The sequence below is a fragment of the Poromitra crassiceps genome (assembly GCF_964638095.1).
Source record: "Poromitra crassiceps genome assembly, chromosome: 6".
NCBI classification, from domain to species: Eukaryota; Metazoa; Chordata; class Actinopteri; order Beryciformes; family Melamphaidae; genus Poromitra; species Poromitra crassiceps.
The window spans coordinates 11390458-11410457 of NC_139627.1; the positions used below are offsets into that span (position 1 = coordinate 11390458).

The 20000-nt window shown below is 45.8% G+C and overlaps 2 protein-coding genes across 2 annotated transcripts in view; one reads left to right on the plus strand and one right to left on the minus strand.

Annotated features, from left to right (window-relative positions):
* Nucleotides 1-1086, plus strand: part of LOC310778859 (H-2 class II histocompatibility antigen, A-U beta chain-like) — a 5064-nt gene extending 3978 nt beyond the window's left edge. Inside the window, exons 5-7 of the mRNA XM_083639313.1 lie at nucleotides 1-103; nucleotides 269-295; nucleotides 385-1086. The exon at nucleotides 1-103 is cut by the window's left edge and continues 11 nt beyond it. Of these exons, the coding sequence (XP_083495439.1) occupies nucleotides 1-103; nucleotides 269-294 (129 nt within the window). The 3' untranslated portion in view covers nucleotide 295; nucleotides 385-1086. The remainder of the gene's footprint in view (nucleotides 104-268; nucleotides 296-384) is intronic.
* A 7228-nt stretch (nucleotides 1087-8314) lies between these two features.
* The window catches only part of sh3bp2 (SH3-domain binding protein 2), a 51913-nt gene continuing 40227 nt past the window's right edge, over nucleotides 8315-20000 (minus strand). Inside the window, exons 6-15 of the mRNA XM_083638072.1 lie at nucleotides 18310-18395; nucleotides 17943-18020; nucleotides 16900-17156; nucleotides 16429-16785; nucleotides 16142-16215; nucleotides 11365-11470; nucleotides 9907-9962; nucleotides 9281-9356; nucleotides 8617-8676; nucleotides 8315-8513 (exon numbers count right to left, since the gene is read on the minus strand). Of these exons, the coding sequence (XP_083494198.1) occupies nucleotides 8376-8513; nucleotides 8617-8676; nucleotides 9281-9356; nucleotides 9907-9962; nucleotides 11365-11470; nucleotides 16142-16215; nucleotides 16429-16785; nucleotides 16900-17156; nucleotides 17943-18020; nucleotides 18310-18395 (1288 nt within the window). The 3' untranslated portion in view covers nucleotides 8315-8375. The remainder of the gene's footprint in view (nucleotides 8514-8616; nucleotides 8677-9280; nucleotides 9357-9906; nucleotides 9963-11364; nucleotides 11471-16141; nucleotides 16216-16428; nucleotides 16786-16899; nucleotides 17157-17942; nucleotides 18021-18309; nucleotides 18396-20000) is intronic.

Sequence of the window (20000 nt, forward strand, 5' to 3'; positions counted from 1 at the left end):
CCTGAGTCTGAGAGAAACAAGATGGCCATCGGCGCCTCAGGACTGGCTCTGGGTCTCATCTTACCTCTGGCTGGATTCATCTTCTACAGGAGGAAGGCCCAAGGTCAGTCCACTAGAGTCTAGACCACTTCAGACCACTTCAGACACGTTAGACCACTTCAGACACTTCAGACCACTTCAGACACTTCAGACCACTTCAGACTTTACAGAACAATAACATAATAATGACTCATTAACAACCATCTCTTCTTCTCTTGTGTTAAATCAGGCCGGGTTCTGGTTCCCACTAACTGAGGTAGGAATCCTAAACGTGTCCCTGTTGCCTGTTTGTCTCCTTGAAGGAAAAGTCAGCTGGGAATTCAACCTGCTTTCTTTTGTTTTCAGTGCTGCCACCTGTTGGAGAGGAGGAGCTGCAGTTTCTGATTCAAGCCTTCTGCGATACACTGCACATGTGCTGTGACACATGATCTACAGCACATACATATTTGGTGATATACATAATACTGTATGTGATAATGTGATTCTGATATACATGATGTAGGCTATGGGACGTGTACGGTATACCTAACCCAAACCATAACCAGCAACAACATTTTCAAATTGGTGCAGGAACTTAAAGACCCTGGCAAGCAAAATCCACCAAAACCTTCTAACTATGTAATTTAGGATCTTAATTATAAGCCTCAAAAAGTAGGTATTGAAAATTTTTGGAAAAAGTCCAGTCTATATGTGAGGATTTGGGACTGCACATACTGTACAAGCATGTCATACAGCACATGTAGCATGACATACAGCACATGTATGTAGCATGTCATACAGCACATGTATGTCGCATGACGTGTATCTGAGTGTCATTCGAGTCTAATGTATTTGTGACTTGAGGCTTCGCTTTCCTGTGTGACATCATTCTTTTCCAGCGACTAACTTCCTCAAACTGATTCAGATGAATAAGGGTTCTGTCCTTTAACTTCATCTGTGAAATCACATAGTCAACTGCTTCAAGATGTTATGTGCCTTAGAGTGTTAGATTCTTATATATCTACTGGAGTGAGATGTCGTTTCCTACAATAAATCTTTGGAAAACATTGTCACTTTGTTATTTTAGCTGAGACTCTGCTTATGTTTGTTTTCAGAAACATATCAACATGATCCATGAGCAAAGTCTCCCATGTCATCATTACATATTTAGTTATATGTATTATAGTATCAGTTTAATTGATTATGAAGCTCTGTCCATATCATCGATTATAAACCCATAGCACTTAAGCGTACTGTAATATTCCACATGTTTATATTAACTTCTGTTGACATGAAAACCTTGAAAACACTTTTTAAATTATATCCAAGAGGATGAATCCTGAATCATGGTGGTTTCTGAGTGTTTTCACCAACACTAAGTTAGCAGCTATAGAGTTTACGTGCAGCACCTGAAGGCAGCAGCGTCTCTGGAAAGTGCTGGCTCTCTACTTTCACTTCCATGTCCAGTCCAGTCAGCATGAAAATAAAAAGCACGCACATCCAATCACTGACAAACGGTGCAGAACTGAAGTGTAACTGAACATAACAAATTACAGTCTGCACACTAGAAGTTGCTCCCACCATTTATTGACTACAACTAGACCTTGTCAAGACTGTTTATATCTGTTAATACTGTTTATATCTTGACTTTATCTGTTAACATCTGTGATTCTTTTTATATTCTTTATATCTTCTTATTTGTTAATATCGTATACTTGTTCTAATCACGTTACTTGAGCACCAATCACACCAAGACAATTTCCTTGTACGTGAAAACACCTTGGTGAATAAATAATTCTGATGCTTCTGAACTGACCTACAAATACCCTTCTCAGGGGGTCACCTGACAAGTCATGTGATGAATCATATAAGAGGTTTTCAAAGTGGGAGGCGGGCCTCCCCAGGGGAGCTCCAAACAGTTTCAGGAGAGGCTCGGTATATGGAGATGAAAAAGTATTACATTAGTTATATTATAACATTAGTTGTCAAAAGGAGATCACATAGAATAGCCTAAATGTGTGTGATTTGGCTAAAGATAGTTCAGAGATAGAGTTTTGGGTTTTACCCTTTTTCCCAATTTGCCAGAGTCAGAAACAAATAAAATGCTTTCAGACAGACTTTTTTTTAATAGTCTGAACCTATCTTGTCTCAATTGTATGGATCAAATCATTGTTGGGACCAAATAACATACGGTAATCATGATCTCACAGGCTTCCAGGAATTTAGCAAAACTATGGTAAAAATGTGGAAGAGTGAATCTATTACTTTCTGTGGTGTTTGTGGCTAGCTGAGACCAGTTCTATAAAAACGTAACTGTTATCGGTTTCGAGCCAAAGAAAGCTATTGGTTTGTCCAAAATGGTTGGAAAAATATGAGATTGCTCAATAACAGAGAAAGATAGACAGAAAAAAGGCCACAGTTGGATAAAAAAAATATATATCTTTTTTTAAATCCATGGTAAAGTACAAGAAGGAGTGAGAAAATACATTAAATATGGACACACATTCTTCATGCACACATGTGTTTATACAAAGTTCCCTAATACACTTGAGAAAATATACAATTAGGCAAAAAAGAAAAAACAAAAAAGAAAAATAAAAGACTTGCGTGCCAATAGAGTATTATCAAAACAACTTCCATCACATCAGGTATGGGCCTTCATAATGCTATGCAATATCAAGAGGACACATATTTTGGAAGGAAAAATGTGGACTATAATTTAGAGCTGCCTCTGCTACTATAAAAATATGATAAATACCACAGAAATAGATTTGTTCAAGCTAATGAGATGACACACCAGGTATGCACACACGCGCACGGCAGCCAATACACAAACACACATGCAGCCTCCAATCTGAAGGCGCCGTGAAATTTGTCCTCCACGTTTGACCCATCCTGGCTCGTCCTCCTCCGTGGTCAGGCCAGGAGCGGTGGGCAGCTGCAATGAAATGCCTGGGGAACAACTTCTTCCAAGTGGTCAGACGACCATCCTCTGCATGTTTTTAGTGGGGGTTCATATTGATGTTATATGGAGGAAAACCACAGGGGAGCGCATAGAGAAGATGCAAACTCCGCACAGAAAGGCCCTTTCGACGAGATAGCCCACCTGAGCACCAGGCACTGAGGGCATGGGGGAAAACCCCAGTGTCAACAGCATCCCAGGCGAGAATTGAATCCAGGACCTTCTTACTGTATATTAGGGAGCTTTGTAAGTGTGTATATATGCAGAATGTATGTTTGCATATTTAATGTATTTTCAAGCTCCTTGTAAGCCTACTTTATCATGCATTTTTACACAATTTTCCCAATGTTTCTTCCCCTTACTGTGGTTTATATGGTTCATCACATGACTTGTCAGGTGACCTCCTTGTCAGGTGACCCCCCCTGAGAATGGTATTTATAGGTGTGGCTCTGTCTAGTTTTTTCATGTCTGAGGAACAGCTTGTTGCCCAAAATGTTGGTAAAAATTGTATAGTATTGTATCTATAGTGTGCAGACTCTAATTTGTTATTTTCAGTCCAGTCAGCAGCCAATGAGAAACACAGCTGGTAGTTAAGTCATCTGTTGCTAGGGAAAGCATGTTGGATTCAACAGGAGCAGAGAGTGAGGAGCTGAGGCACCCCTGGTGGTTTATTAAGGTTTCTCTCAGCCATTCCCAAACTTAAAAATGCCATGACCCACTTTGAAATCTGAAAATCTTCCGAAAATCTTCCTTTAATCACAATTCTGATCAACACACAAGACTAAGATAAAATATTTCCCTATATACTTTTTATTCCATAAACAAAACATGTTAATGTGCGCATACGAGCACTGCTGTGAATAATCCAGTATAATAACAATGTTTATTATTTCACTTTTGATTTAGAAAAAGGTCACATAGCTGAGCCAGGCACATCACAAAGTGCAGAAACAGAATAAAGAAGAGCTATCATAGAATCAGTGGCAATAAGCCAATATCACATTGTATCTCTCTACTACTATCTCCCTCCATGCGTGTGTGTGTGTGTGTGTGTGTGTGTGTGTGTGTGTGTGTGTGTGTGTGCGTGCGTGCGCGTGTGATGTGTGTGTGTGTGTGTGTGTGTGTGTGCGTGCGTGCGATGTGTGTGTGTGCAATCCTGTACAGAGTGAACCATCATCCCAGCCGCATGTGTTTGGTCTGACCAGGAACACTGAGGAACGAGCCGCAGACCCCCAGAACCTGAACGCAGGGTGGTTGAGTGAATATGGAGTGGAAGGTGTGGATGTGGGTCAGTCATCATAGGAACGCAACGTTCACACTCATCAAACGTTCCAAAACTGGGGTCAATTTGGGGACAAGTGTGCTCGGGAACAGTACCGGGGCCGCCCCGGTTCCGCGCCCGGGCGCGCAACGGGGAACCGTGGCAGGAACCACTTGAAAAGGTGGTCTGGGCACGGAACACTTGCGAGTGTGAAAGCCAACCGTTCCGAACCACATAGCCAACACACGGGCGAGGATAAACTCCAGGCATAGTTGATGACGCACTCTGTTCCGTTTCCGAGAGCAGGGGGAAATGTTGTAATGTGAAAGCTGACCAGCGGGGGAAAGGGGAGGGGGGGCAATCGTTCCAAGTGAGAAAGCAGCCTAAGATCAGTCTCCTGTTGGAATAGCTCACATGGTCATCGAGACACACAGGCTAATCCACCACAGCAATGTTCCAGCTCCAATATTTGTTTGTTTGTTTGTTTAAACATAATGTATAGTTCTATAATACAGAAATGGTGCCAGAGTTATGGAAAGATACAGGAACAACGGTCAAACTTTGCTGGGTGTAACTTTGTTTGACCATAAGTAATGCAATTTAATAATTAGTAAAAAAAAAAAAAAAAAAAACACATACTCCAGCACATTGTTTACTTCACATTCCCCTTCACACACACACAGAGCTTTGCAAGCAAGTGATGCCATTTTGCACTTGCAGCCAGTGTCGGGCTCATTACTTTAAAAAGGTAATATACTACTCGTTAAGCTTTTCAAAAGTAATATTATTACTTTACTTAGGCTATTACTCCATGCTGCCAGTAATTCATTACATAGTCATTAGATTACTTTTCTCTTGCATCCCACAAAATTGGTAATTGCATCATCATCAAAATGCAGAATTTGCATGTGCGTGCGTGTGAATATAGGCCTAATCGCTTCGCCGGAGCGCAGCTGTGAACAAGGCTTTGAGTCAGATATTGCACAGCTCGCTAGCTGACGTTCAAGCGCAAACTAGTCTCCAAACTAACCATATGCCTATTGTCTATATCTACAGTAGCCGACATATACTGTGCAATTTTCATGAATGAATGAAAGACATCATTAGAATTTATTTTATATATTTTTTATTTATATTTTGAGTTCCTTGTTTAACATTCAAGTTTGCCAGTTGAAAAATATTGGTTCTTTGGCGCCGCCCACTGAGAGTTAACTCGACCAATCAGATTATTTCGGCCTCCAGAGCATCTCCGCCCGTCAGAAGGTTTGTACAGTAGAACTAAAAGTACAGTCTGAGCGGCCTGGCATTGGCTGGGGTTCAATGTGTTGCTCCAGGGCACTTCAGCAGTGGCAGGCTTTTAGAGTAATTTCAGACTCCCCATTGACAACTTGAAGTTTTATACATATTCCTATAGAAAACAGTGTATTTACATCTGTACATCTGTATTTTTACAATACATACATAACATTTACATATAAATATATAGAGATTTACAGCATCATAGTCAATGTGCTGCAGAAAATGTATATTTCCAGTAAGTTAACATCTTTTTTTTTTTTTTTTTTTTTTTAATAAATATGTAGGCGACTGTAAATTCCCACTGGTAATTTGACATGTTATATAGCACCATTAACGGTCCAGCTTAATACACTCAAAAACCACCACAGCGGAGAGGCTGCTGTGGGCTTTTAAATAGAGAAACATTACAGATGTACACAGTGTGGGTACTGACGATGTGTGGCTGTCCGCTCATAACGTTTTAAATAGAGAAACATTACAGATGTACACAGTGTGGACAGGGCGCTGACGATGTGTGGCTGCCCTCTCATAACGTTTTAAATAGAGAAACATTACAGATGTACACAGTGTAGACAGGGCACTGATGATGTGTGGCTGCACAGCATTACCCTCTCTGGAATTCGAGATAATACAGATTTGCAGCAAAGTTTCTATTTACATTTTAAGCACTTGGCTGTAATTTGTTTTCAGTGTTTCGCCTGATCTCCTCTGAGCTGTCTGTCTGTCCGACAGCAGAAGAAGACTGTGGCTGTTACTGAGCATCTCAAATAAATAAATAATGTCATGAGGCTGCTACAGTACGTTCAGACTGCTGGCAAAAGTGGCCCAAATCTGAGTGTGACTCAGATCTGTTTGTGAACAGTGTATGTGAACAGTACAAATCACGGATTTGGCCACTTCTAGTCTGGTTAAAACTATCCGGATCTGTGAAACTCTGTTTCGTTCTGTGATTCCACCTGGCCTCCAGCTCCAGCCGGGGCGGGCGCTTTCAGAAACTAGAGTGAACGGGCCAATCATATTTGACATCGTAACCGGCCAATCCGGAACACCGCTGGCAAAACAGTAATGGCCGCCTCCATGGCTCTCCGGCTTGAGCAGTAAGCCATAAGTGCAGTTATTGCAGAAATAGATCTAATAACAACAATTTAAAAAAGAACAAGAGTGTGCAACAGCTGCATTTCTCTGCGGAAAAATATGTTATTGCCGTTCTTCCTAATGGATTTGGATTTGACTGGATTTGACACTGATTGGCTGAAGGGCTGGATACTCCGCCCACTGAATGACTGCACAGCTGAGCTGGACGGTTCCGTCTGGACTCTGAGCTGTGACAGCGCAGAGTCCAGACGGAACCGCAGAACGAGACAAAATGTGAGTTCACGGATCTGGATGGTTTTAACCAGGCTAGGCCACATTCATATGTGGTCCTAAATCAGACACAGGTCTGATCTGCTCACACATTCACTGGCTTCCACTGCACATCAACTTATAAATGAAAGTGATATTGGCCACACTGAAAACATAATGTGAACAGCCAAACAAAAAGATCAGATCTGAGCAATAAGTCCAAATTGAGCACTAAGTCTTGCAGTGTGAACGTAGTCTCCTCGGACTAGTTTCCAGACACGGTCCTCTCATCACTTCTGTTTCAATCAGTTGTGTTCTTTTCCTCCAGTGCCTTCACATTTGAAAAGTGCTTCTCTGTGCGGCAGCGCCCACCTATGGCCAAACGCAGCAGCTGGCTGAAGTAACGGTCATGTTTTCACCCCAGAGATGCTGATAGACTCCTCTTTCTTTCTCTTTCTACTCAACTCAAGTGTGGGCGGATTGATTCTAAGGTCTGGACCCAGGCAAGTTTCTCTGTCTTCTCTCTCTGTCTGCCTCCACCCAGGCATTGTGAAGTGGATCATCTCTTGTCATTCAGCAGAGTGGTAGTTCCTGTCTCAATGAGCAGGCTGACAGTTCATTAAACACACTGACAGAGAGGTCCATGGTCATCTGAGCGTGACGAGAGGTCCATGGTCATCTGGGTGGTGACAGAGAGGTCCCTGGTCACCTAGCTGACAGAGAGGTCCATGGTCACCTGGGCATGACAGAGAGGTCCATGGTCATCTGGGCGGGGACAGAGAGGTCCATGGTCATCTGGGTGGTGACAGAGAGGTCCATGGTCACCTGGGCATGACAGAGAGGTCCATGGTCACCTGGGCATGACAGAGAGGTCCATGGTCATCTGGGTGGTGACAGAGAGGTCCATGGTCACCTGGGCATGACAGAGAGGTCCATGGTCACCTGGGTGGTGACAGAGAGGTCCATGGTCACCTAGGCGGTGACAGAGAGGTCCATGGTCACCTGGGCATGACAGAGAGGTCCATGGTCACCTGGGCGGTGACAGAGAGGTTCATGGTCACCTGGGCATGACAGAGAGGTCCATGGTCATCTGGGTGACAGAGAGGTCCATGGTCACCTGGGCGGGGACAGAGAGGTCCATGGTCACCTGGGCGGGGACAGAGAGGTACATGGTCACCTGGGTGACAGAGAGGTCCATGGTCACCTGTGTGGTGACAGAGAGGTCCATGGTCACCTGGGCGGTGACAGAGAGGTCCATGGTCACCTGGGTGACAGAGAGGTCCATGGTCACCTGGGTGGGGACAGAGAGGTCCATGGTCACCTGGGCGGGGACAGAGAGGTCCATGGTCACCTGGGCGGGGACAGAGAGGTCCATGGTCACCTGGGTGACAGAGAGGTCCATGGTCACCTGGGTGACAGAGAGGTCCATGGTCACCTGGGCGGGGACACAGAGGTCCATGGTCACCTGGGCGGGGACAGAGAGGTCCATGGTCACCTGGGCGGGGAGTAGCCGTAAGGCGTCTGGAGGCACAGGGACCCGTGGTGGGGCAGCGGGTGGCTGTGGTAGTGTTCAACCAGAGCTGCCAGGGAGGGGAAGTTCGCCTCGTTGTCCAGAAACACACACTGCTCCTGTGACAGAGAGTGAATATTATTCATAATAATTATTATTATTATCAATGTGATTATGGGTTGGAGGCAGCCAGACACATAGAGACAGTAAAAGGTTTCTTACCTCTTCAAACAGTCTATAGTTTCTGGCTTTGCCCAAACTGACGTCCCACACCACCAGCACCTGGTGAGCAGAGGATATTATATTTATTATATTATATTATATTATATTATATTATATTATATTATATTATATTATATTATATTATATTATATTATATAATATTATATTATATTATATTATATTATATTAAATACAGATTATAAATCAGGACTGGAAAGACCGTTAGGGGTCAAAGCAGACCTGCACCTGGAGACTGAAGAAAACATCTTTATATAATCTGTATGACATTATCTACAGATTATAAACCTGTTGGTCCTGCATGGAAGATATTTGAATATCTCCTGTAGTCACTACTGTGGGAACTGAAGACTGAAGCCTTTATGGTGCACACTGACACTCTACCAGTACCAGGTGAGGCACCGGGCGCGGGTTCCCCATTTCCTCATCATTACCTCAAACAAAATGACCTCATATCCATCACATCTGTTGCAACCAACAATGTAACAAACATCTCTGGTGTAAAAAAAATATTTCCAACAATTCAACAAATACAGTATCTTCCATGATGCAACAAACAGGCAGGATGCAGCCTCTGGCCCCTTGTGTTGTATGGGTGATCTCTTTTAGATGAATTTATGAATGAATGAAAGTCTTCATTTTGTACCTTGGAGGTTTTAGTGCCAGACTTTCTGATACCATACAGGCCGTCCTGCGGGGGGCAGCGGCTGTCCCGGAACAACCTGGAGGGACAAGCAGCACCAATATGAGCAGTCAGAAACACACGCACGCACGCGCACGCACGCGCGCACACACACACACACACACACACACACACACACACACACACACACACACACACACACACACACACACACACACACACACACACACACACACACACACACACACACACAGTCACATACACATTATGTCTCTCTCTCTCTCTCTCTCTCTCTCTCTCTTCCAGATCTTTCTCAATTAAATTTCAATTTCAATTAGTGTTGCCAAAGCATGTCGAGGTTAAAATACTAGGGGAAGGAAAAACTAAGAGAACGGTAATAACAATAAAACCTGGGAATAACATACAAATCTGGTTGATCAAAGAATTAAAATGCAAAAATGCTAAACTATACTTCACCATCTAAACTTCTAAACTTCACCATCTCTGCTGTTTCATTCTCTGCCACTAGAGGGGGAAAATACCCTGCTAAGCAGCAAAGCGGGGGCGCCAGCTGAGGCAGTACAGTAGTTCTATTTCCAGGAAGTTGGTGAAAGCAGAGTGACGTCTACCTTTCCACGCTGCAGGTCTCCGTCGTGTCGATGAACACAGACTCTGGCAGCAGCACCTGGACATGAAGACAAGACATCACCGGCTCAAACACAATGTGAACAAAGAGTCTATAAGTGAACAAAGAGTCTATAAGCATGAAAATGTAACCTGCGTTGTGTTGACAGTTGTGGCAGCAACCCATGTTAAAGGCTTGCCCAGGGGTGGAGCTGGATTCGATCCACCGGCTTCCCACTTCCAAAGGGCACACGCTTACCACTATGCCAAAAGAGCCAAGCTCGCTAGGCGGAGCTGTTTGTTTTTTTTTGATTATTTTTGGGGCACTTTTTGCCTTTATTAGACAGGACAGTAGGCAGACAGGAAAGGTGGGGACAGAGAGAGGGGATGACATGCGGCAAAGGACCTCGGGTCAGATTCGAACTCACGTCGTCCACGTGAAGGACTGGGGGGTTTTATACTGGGGGGTGAGTTGAACCATCCTACTCGGGACTCACGAGGAGTCAAATACGTGACTGGAAAAGAGGCAGAGATGCATTCAAATGTTTCTATTTCCCAGATGCTGCGTGAAACGTCTTTTGTCTTCGGTTTGTGCCCTGTTTTTGTTTGACTATATGTCACAGATTTGGTCATATTCTAGCCACATAGGCCTACTGAGTCCACATATTTCAATATGGCATGAGGGCACATTCAGATATTATATTTAGCCTACAACATTAGGTGTATTTGGGCACAGTATGAGACAAATGGCTCAGTGTTTGACCTGGCATAAAACATATCCACAAAATCTACAGATATGCTGCAGATATGATCCAGATTCTTGCAGAATCTCTGGATACTTGGGGTTTTCCCGCAGTGACTTTTGTTGTTTTATCAAATGTAAATCAAATACAGACGTACATGTATGTGATTTTTACTGTGGTCCGTAGCAAACAAGCATGTTCCCTTACGTCAATTGCAGAGTACCACAGGGAAGATGCATTTTTGTTGGCTTACCCAGAAGTCCCTGCACTTCCTGGTTCTTAGGGGGGAAAGGCGATAGGATTTTTGCATGGGAATTTCAGTCAAATGCATGACATAAGGTTTGTGGTTAACAAAGGTTTATGAAACAGCGACGTTTGTGTTCAGCAAGATAAGCTTCACAAATGAGGAACATCTTTATGACTTTTAAAGTGTTTTCTGAAAATTACGCTTCGAAAATCATGAAAGTGCTCCTCATTTGCGAAGATTATCTTGTATCTTGCTGAACACAAACTTTGCTGTTTCAAAAACCTTTGTTAATCACAGACCTTATTTATGCATTGAACTGAAATTCCCATGCAAAAATCCCATTGACTTTTAAGAGCTGGAAGTGCTACCATCCAGATCTTCCAGACTCATTCCTGAGCTACTAAAATACATGCAATAATATTCTAGTTTAGTGGGAAAGCAATAATATTCTAGTTTAGTGGGAAAGCTCTTACATTCTCGTAGTCGTCGTCAGGCTCTTCCTCTCCACCGGGTTGAGCCGGGTCTCTGGTCTGGTTCTCTCCTGAGGTCCGGAAGCTCTGTCCCTCTGGAGATGCTCTTCTGAGGGGAGAACAGGGTTAACTTACTGTGTGCCACACATCAGACAGGCCCGTCTGTTCAAACAGAACAGGGTCACTGTGTGCCACACATCAGACAGGCCCGTCTGTTCAAACAGAACAGAGTTACTGTGTGCCACACATCAGACAGGCCCATCTGTTCAAACAGAACAGAGTTACTGTGTGCCACACATCAGACAGGCCCATCTGTTCAAACAGAACAGAGTTACTGTGTGCCACACATCAGACAGGCCCATCTGTTCAAACAGAACAGAGTTACTGTGTGCCACACATCAGACAGGCCCATCTGTTCAAACAGAACAGAGTTACTGTGTGCCACACATCAGACAGGCCCGTCTGTTCAAACAGAACAGAGTTACTGTGTGCCACACATCAGACAGGCCCATCTGTTCAAACAGAACAGAGTTACTGTGTGCCACACATCAGACAGGCCCATCTGTTCAAACAGAACAGAGTTACTGTGTGCCACACATCAGACAGGCCCATCTGTTCAAACAGAACAGAGTTACTGTGTGCCACACATCAGACAGGCCCATCTGTTCAAACAGAACAGAGTTACTGTGTGCCACACATCAGACAGGCCCATCTGTTCAAACAGAACAGAGTTACTGTGTGCCACACATCAGACAGGCCCATCTGTTCAAACAGAACAGAGTTACTGTGTGCCACACATCAGACAGGCCCATCTGTTCAAACAGAACAGAGTTACTGTGTGCCACACATCAGACAGGCCCATCTGTTCAAACAGAACAGAGTTACTGTGTGCCACACATCAGACAGGCCCATCTGTTCAAACAGAACAGAGTTACTGTGTGCCACACATCAGACAGGCCCATCTGTTCAAACAGAACAGAGTTACTGTGTGCCACACATCAGACAGGCCCATCTGTTCAAACAGAACAGAGTTACTGTGTGCCACACATCAGACAGGCCCATCTGTTCAAACAGAACAGAGTTACTGTGTGCCACACATCAGACAGGCCCGTCTGTTCAAACAGAACAGAGTTACTGTGTGCCACACATCAGACAGGCCCGTCTGTTAAAACAGAACAGAGTTACTGTGTGCCACACATCAGACAGGCCCATCTGTTCAAACAGAACAGAGTTACTGTGTGCCACACATCAGACAGGCCCGTCTGTTCAAACAGAACAGAGTTACTGTGTGCCACACATCAGACAGGCCCGTCTGTTCAAACAGAACAGAGTTACTGTGTGCCACACATCAGCCAGGCCCGTCTGTTAAAACAGAACAGAGTTACTGTGTGCCACACATCAGACAGGCCCGTCTGTTCAAACAGAACAGAGTTACTGTGTGCCACACATCAGACAGGCCCATCTGTTCAAACAGAACAGAGTTACTGTGTGCCACACATCAGACAGGCCCATCTGTTCAAACAGAACAGAGTTACTGTGTGCCACACATCAGACAGGCCCATCTGTTCAAACAGAACAGAGTTACTGTGTGCCACACATCAGACAGGCCCATCTGTTCAAACAGAACAGAGTTACTGTGTGCCACACATCAGACAGGCCCATCTGTTCAAACAGAACAGAGTTACTGTGTGCCACACATCAGACAGGCCCATCTGTTCAAACAGAACAGAGTTACTGTGTGCCACACATCAGACAGGCCCATCTGTTCAAACAGAACAGAGTTACTGTGTGCCACACATCAGACAGGCCCGTCTGTTAAAACAGAACAGAGTTACTGTGTGCCACACATCAGACAGGCCCGTCTGTTCAAACAGAACAGAGTTACTGTGTGCCACACATCAGACAGGCCCGTCTGTTCAAACAGAACAGAGTTACTGTGTGCCACACATCAGACAGGCCCGTCTGTTAAAACAGAACAGAGTTACTGTGTGCCACACATCAGACAGGCCCGTCTGTTCAAACAGAACAGAGTTACTGTGTGCCACACATCAGACAGGCCCGTCTGTTCAAACAGAACAGAGTTACTGTGTGCCACACATCAGACAGGCCCGTCTGTTCAAACAGAACAGAGTTACTGTGTGCCACACATCAGACAGGCCCGTCTGTTCAAACAGAACAGAGTTACTGTGTGCCACACATCAGACAGGCCCATCTGTTCAAACAGAACAGAGTTACTGTGTGCCACACATCAGACAGGCCCGTCTGTTCAAACAGAACAGAGTTACTGTGTGCCACACATCAGACAGGCCCGTCTGTTCAAACAGAACAGAGTTACTGTGTGCCACACATCAGACAGGCCCGTCTGTTCAAACAGAACAGAGTTACTGTGTGCCACACATCAGACAGGCCCGTCTGTTCAAACAGAACAGAGTTACTGTGTGCCACACATCAGACAGGCCCGTCTGTTCAAACAGAACAGAGTTACTGTGTGCCACACATCAGACAGGCCCGTCTGTTCAAACAGAACAGAGTTACTGTGTGCCACACATCAGACAGGCCCGTCTGTTCAAACAGAACAGAGTTACTGTGTGCCACACATCAGACAGGCCCGTCTGTTCAAACAGAACAGAGTTACTGTGTGCCACACATCAGACAGGCCCGTCTGTTCAAACAGAACAGAGTTACTGTGTGCCACACATCAGACAGGCCCGTCTGTTCAAACAGAACAGAGTTACTGTGTGCCACACATCAGACAGGCCCGTCTGTTCAAACAGAACAGAGTTACTGTGTGCCACACATCAGACAGGCCCGTCTGTTCAAACAGAACAGAGTTACTGTGTGCCACACATCAGACAGGCCCGTCTGTTCAAACAGAACAGAGTTACTGTGTGCCACACATCAGACAGGCCCGTCTGTTCAAACAGAACAGAGTTACTGTGTGCCACACATCAGACAGGCCCGTCTGTTCAAACAGAACAGAGTTACTGTGTGCCACACATCAGACAGGCCCGTCTGTTCAAACAGAACAGAGTTACTGTGTGCCACACATCAGACAGGCCCGTCTGTTCAAACAGAACAGAGTTACTGTGTGCCACACATCAGACAGGCCCGTCTGTTCAAACAGAACAGAGTTACTGTGTGCCACACATCAGACAGGCCCATCTGTTCAAACAGAACAGAGTTACTGTGTGCCACACATCAGACAGGCCCGTCTGTTCAAACAGAACAGAGTTACTGTGTGCCACACATCAGACAGGCCCGTCTGTTCAAACAGAACAGAGTTACTGTGTGCCACACATCAGACAGGCCCGTCTGTTCAAACAGAACAGAGTTACTGTGTGCCACACATCAGACAGGCCCGTCTGTTCAAACAGAACAGAGTTACTGTGTGCCACACATCAGACAGGCCCATCTGTTCAAACAGAACAGAGTTACTGTGTGCCACACATCAGACAGGCCCATCTGTTCAAACAGAACAGAGTTACTGTGTGCCACACATCAGACAGGCCCATCTGTTCAAACAGAACAGAGTTACTGTGTGCCACACATCAGACAGGCCCGTCTGTTCAAACAGAACAGAGTTACTGTGTGCCACACATCAGACAGGCCCATCTGTTCAAACAGAACAGAGTTACTGTGTGCCACACATCAGACAGGCCCATCTGTTCAAACAGAACAGAGTTACTGTGTGCCACACATCAGACAGGCCCGTCTGTTCAAACAGAACAGAGTTACTGTGTGCCACACATCAGACAGGCCCATCTGTTCAAACAGAACAGAGTTACTGTGTGCCACACATCAGACAGGCCCATCTGTTCAAACAGAACAGAGTTACTGTGTGCCACACATCAGACAGGCCCGTCTGTTAAAACAGAACAGAGTTACTGTGTGCCACACATCAGACAGGCCCGTCTGTTCAAACAGAACAGAGTTACTGTGTGCCACACATCAGACAGGCCCGTCTGTTCAAACAGAACAGAGTTACTGTGTGCCACACATCAGACAGGCCCGTCTGTTCAAACAGAACAGAGTTACTGTGTGCCACACATCAGACAGGCCCATCTGTTCAAACAGAACAGAGTTACTGTGTGCCACACATCAGACAGGCCCATCTGTTAAAAAAGTTCACCCAAAAAATGGCAATTCTCTGATAATCCTCCTCCCTCTCATGCCAGTTGAGACACAGGTGAAGTTTGTCCATATACAGTAACACACAGGGAGGTTGCCAGTTGCCAGCACAACTCTAGAGGAACCTTCTCCAAAACAACTGAAGTCAGTTGTATTTACACCATCATTTATACCTTTATTACACCTAAAGTCCCATTTTAAACCCAGCTAAGCAGCATGGAGTACGTAGCAGCAGCACATCGCCTTTTAAACTTTTAGATCGCACTCTCAACCTGTTCAGTTTCTCCACGGCTGCAGGCTCTCTGTTCCCCCTCCCTTCTCCCTTCTCACATGGCTGCCACCCAGGCTCAGCATCTTCCTGTTAAAACTTTCAAAATAATATCATTTAACCCATTGATACCTGATGCAGCATTTGCGTGTATATCCCTTTAAGACCGCAAGCAGCATCTGTGTCATTTTCCCTTTAATGACGGCTACAGCACAGACGCGTAGTGTACTGATGATGTCATCAGTGATGTCATAAGGCTGATGATGTCACTGATGATGTCATAGGAGGCATTGTGACATCACTGATGATGTCATAGGCACTGATGTAAACTTAAGGGGCACACACACACACACACCCACCCATGCGTATGTACGTTGAACTTACTGCAGCAAGGCTCCTCCTTGCCTGGCCTTGGCTGTGGGGATGAGGGGCTTGCAGCTGGCCGATGGGGGCTCGGGCTTGTGGGATGCAGGTTTCAGAAGCGGAGAGAGGGAGGGGGGCGTGTGGAGGGAGGGGGGCGTGTGGAGGGAGGGGGATGTGTGGAGGGAGGGGGATGTGTGGAGGGAGGGGGGCGTGTGGGCGAGCAGCGGGGGGTCCAACGTCCCGGCTCGGGGGGCGAGGAGGAACGCACGGGCATTAGGAGAGGGAGGAAGCGGGGGGTGACGGCTCACGCCCGGCGAGTGGCTCCCCCCGGCGCAGCTGTAGGAGGGGCCGTTCAGGACCATCCTGCTCTCTAATTGGTGGCAGATGGGCAGAGTGGCGGGGGTTTGAACAACCACGGCGGGCAGATGCCTCCCGCCTCCCTTGTCTGTGCTGGGCTCCTGCATGGACGCCATCCGAAGCGGCAGCGAGCGCTTATTGGCGTTGGGCGGCGGCGGGGGAGGGGGGGTGGAGAAGGAGAGCGTCTGCAGGTGGGGGGGCAGCAGGGGGGGCGGGGCCTTGGGCGGGGGGTCCTTCTGCATGCAGGGCAGGGGGAAAGAGGGAGGAGGCTTCTGCATGCAGGGCAGGGGGAAAGAGGGAGGGGGCTTCTGGGTGCAGGGTGGGGGGAAAGAGAGAGGGGGCTTCTGGGTGCAGGGCGGGGGGAAAGAGAGAGGGGGCTTCTGGGTGCAGGGCGGGGGGAAAGGGGGAGAGGGCTTCTGGACGCAGGGCAGGGGGAAAGAGGGAGGGGGCTTCTGGGTGCAGGGCGGGGGGAAAGGGGGAGAGGGCTTCTGGACGCAGGGCAGGGGGAAAGAGGGAGGGGGCTTCTTGGGCAGTGGGCTGGTGCAGGACGTCTTGCTGTGCAGGGGGACCAGAGGGGGCGGGCCTTTCTGGAGGAAAGTGGCGCAGGAGTCTTGGCGGTGCTGGAGCGCCACCGGCACTGGGGGAGGGGGGTAGGAGGGGGGCGGGCCGGTGGGTTTGCCTGGAACACAGACATCCAATCAGTGATGTGAAGTAATACACCAATAATAAACCAATAAACCAATAAACCAATAAACCAATACCAATACTAGACTCAAACCCCTTAAAATTCCTTACTGTACAGCATGGTCCGGGGGAATACTAGATACTAGGTAGGAATCATCAGATGTCCCAGCATCCAATATTATCACAATACTTGAGTCGATACAATAGTATTACGATATATTGAGATTTATTGCCTTTTTTCCACTGCAAATGTCCTCGAAGGAAGACTTTGTCCACATCTGTTTTATATAAGATAAAGTTTCCAGTCTTCAATAATTTTTACTGCAGCAAAATTGTCAAACAGACAGACTGACCAACACTGTTATAAATGTTGCATGCACCTGACAATTTATATAATCAAATATCACGATACTTGGCATTCGTCCGATACAATATATCATATCGCCACACAAAATATCGCGATACTATGCTGTATGGATTCCCTTCCCCACCCCTAGTGAGTACTCAATTCTGATTGGCCGCAGGGTGTCCATTGATTCCGGCTTAAGGACTCCTACTAAGTAGTTTGAGTGGAAAGGTCTGTTCACCTTCTACATGAATACGTGCCTCCGGTAGTCCAGTGCCTCATCCTCTGAACAACAACACACAAGCTGCCCTCTGAACGTACTGATACTATCTCATACAGTAAGCAATTATCTCACATCCCGTGTGTGTGTGTGTGTGTGTGTGTGTGTGTGTGTGTGTGTGTGTGTGTGTGTGTGTGCATGCGTGTGCGTCGCACCAGTGGATGTTGGTGAGCAGTCGGTGTCGGGCTTCAGATAATCCTCCTCATCTTCATCGTCTTCCTCCTCCATGTAATCTGCACAAAGACAAGAGACGAAGAGACACATCAATTAACATTTTTTTTTTTTTTTTGTTAATCTAATTTTCATGCATGAATTTATTCTGAGCTGTTTTCTCTCCTGCTTGTTTTTCATCTTCTTTCCTTTCGTTCTCTTATTCCTCCAACGTTTTTATTTCATTACTTTGCTGTTCTTTTATCTACAAAGCAGTATGCCATTTGTGTGTGTGTGTGTCTACGCTACAGTGTGTGTGTGTGTGTGTGTGTGTGTGTGTGTGTGTGTGTGTGTGTGTTAATCCAGCCTTACCATTTTCTGTGTTATCGACGGAGTGTTTAATATCCATCGTCCTCTCAATGGAGCCGTAGAAACTGTCGGTATCGGAGTCGGAGTCGCTGCGACAACAAAGAAGATTTTTTAAATATATTATTTAATGGATTCATTTTTGGGAAAATTGTGTCCACAGTTACAGGATCACAGAAAAAGATTCAATATTTTTGTGTGTATTTCAGGCATTTTGAAAAGCGTAAAAAAAAATTAATAATAATATAGAGCAGATTCCAGGTAGTAAGAAACAAAATCCACTGGACGTAAAATTAAGAGTGAATTCATTTAAATCCAGTGGATTTTTTTTTTACATACAGTACTGGAATAACATAAAACAAACCAATAAATCTAAACGATATCAACTAAACGTTTAAATAAACAAATACAATAATTAGTAGTTTGTTTGTTTGTTGTTTGTTTGTTAGCAGGATTATGGAAAAACTACTGAGCCGATTTTCATGAAACTTGGTGGGAGGGTGTAGCAGGGGCCAAGGAAGAACCCATTACATTTTAGCGCAGATCCGATCTGGGGTGGGGCAAGGAAGGGGGCGGGGCTAGGGAAAAGGGGCTGTTAACTAGGGATAGGAAGGTCAAAGAGAGTCGGGATTCGAGGGGTGGTATAGGGGGAGTGGCTAGGTGTATCTGGGTGGTGGGACAGGGCGTGGTCATCAAAGGGGGCGGGGCCAGGGAAAAGTGCCGGTAGCTAGGGAAGGTCATAGAGAGTCAGGGTTCGAGAGGTGTGTAGGAGGAGTGGCTAGCAGGTGTATCTGGGTGGTGGGAGGGGGCGTGGTAAGAAAAGGGGGTGGGACTAGGGGAAAGGGGCCGTAGCTCTAGGGATAGGACGGTCATAGAGAGTCTGGGGTCGAGGGGTGATGGGTAGGGGGAGTGGCTAGGTGTATCTGGGTGGTGTGAGAGGATGTGGTCAGGAAAAGGGGCGGGACTAGGGAAGAGCGGACGTATAAGGATAGGGAGGTTGGAGAGAGACGGGATTCGAAGGGGGGGTAGGGGGAGTAGCTGGGGGGATGTCGGTGGGTTATGGTTCTGATCCGACTTACAAAATTTGCATATCATAGCAGACTGGAGTATAGAGGGGCAAAGTGACCGCCTACTTCCTGCTTCAGCACCGTACCAGAGATTTTCATCCACCATTTATTTTCCCATACACATTTCGTAAAATGCTTATAAAAATAGTTTTACTGGTTCAAACCAAACCGTACAGATATATAAACAGGAGAGATCGCATAATATTTCACTGGGACCAAAACGTAAAAAAAAAAAAAGCGGGTTTAAAGAAAATATTTTTTTATGTTGTTTTTTTAAGTTTTGGTATGAGTGAAATGTTCTATGGTCTCTCCTGATTATAGCGTTAGCTGAACCGTTCACGGTTCGACAAAGTAAAACTATTTTATAAGCATTTTACGAAATGTCTATGGGAAAATAAATGGCGGATGAAAATCTCCGGCACAGTGCTGAAGCAGGAAGTGACGTTCCACTTTGCTTCTCCATTGGCCTTGGCGGAGGTATGCACTCTCTGAGTGCACTTCTAGTATTACTAGGATTCTATTTGAGACAGTAGTGGATGCAAGCAGAGATGTAGCCCCGCCCCCCCACAGAATACAGGGTGCATTCACAGTCGCCTACTTGTTAACACTTTCACCACAGTGTGGCTTTAA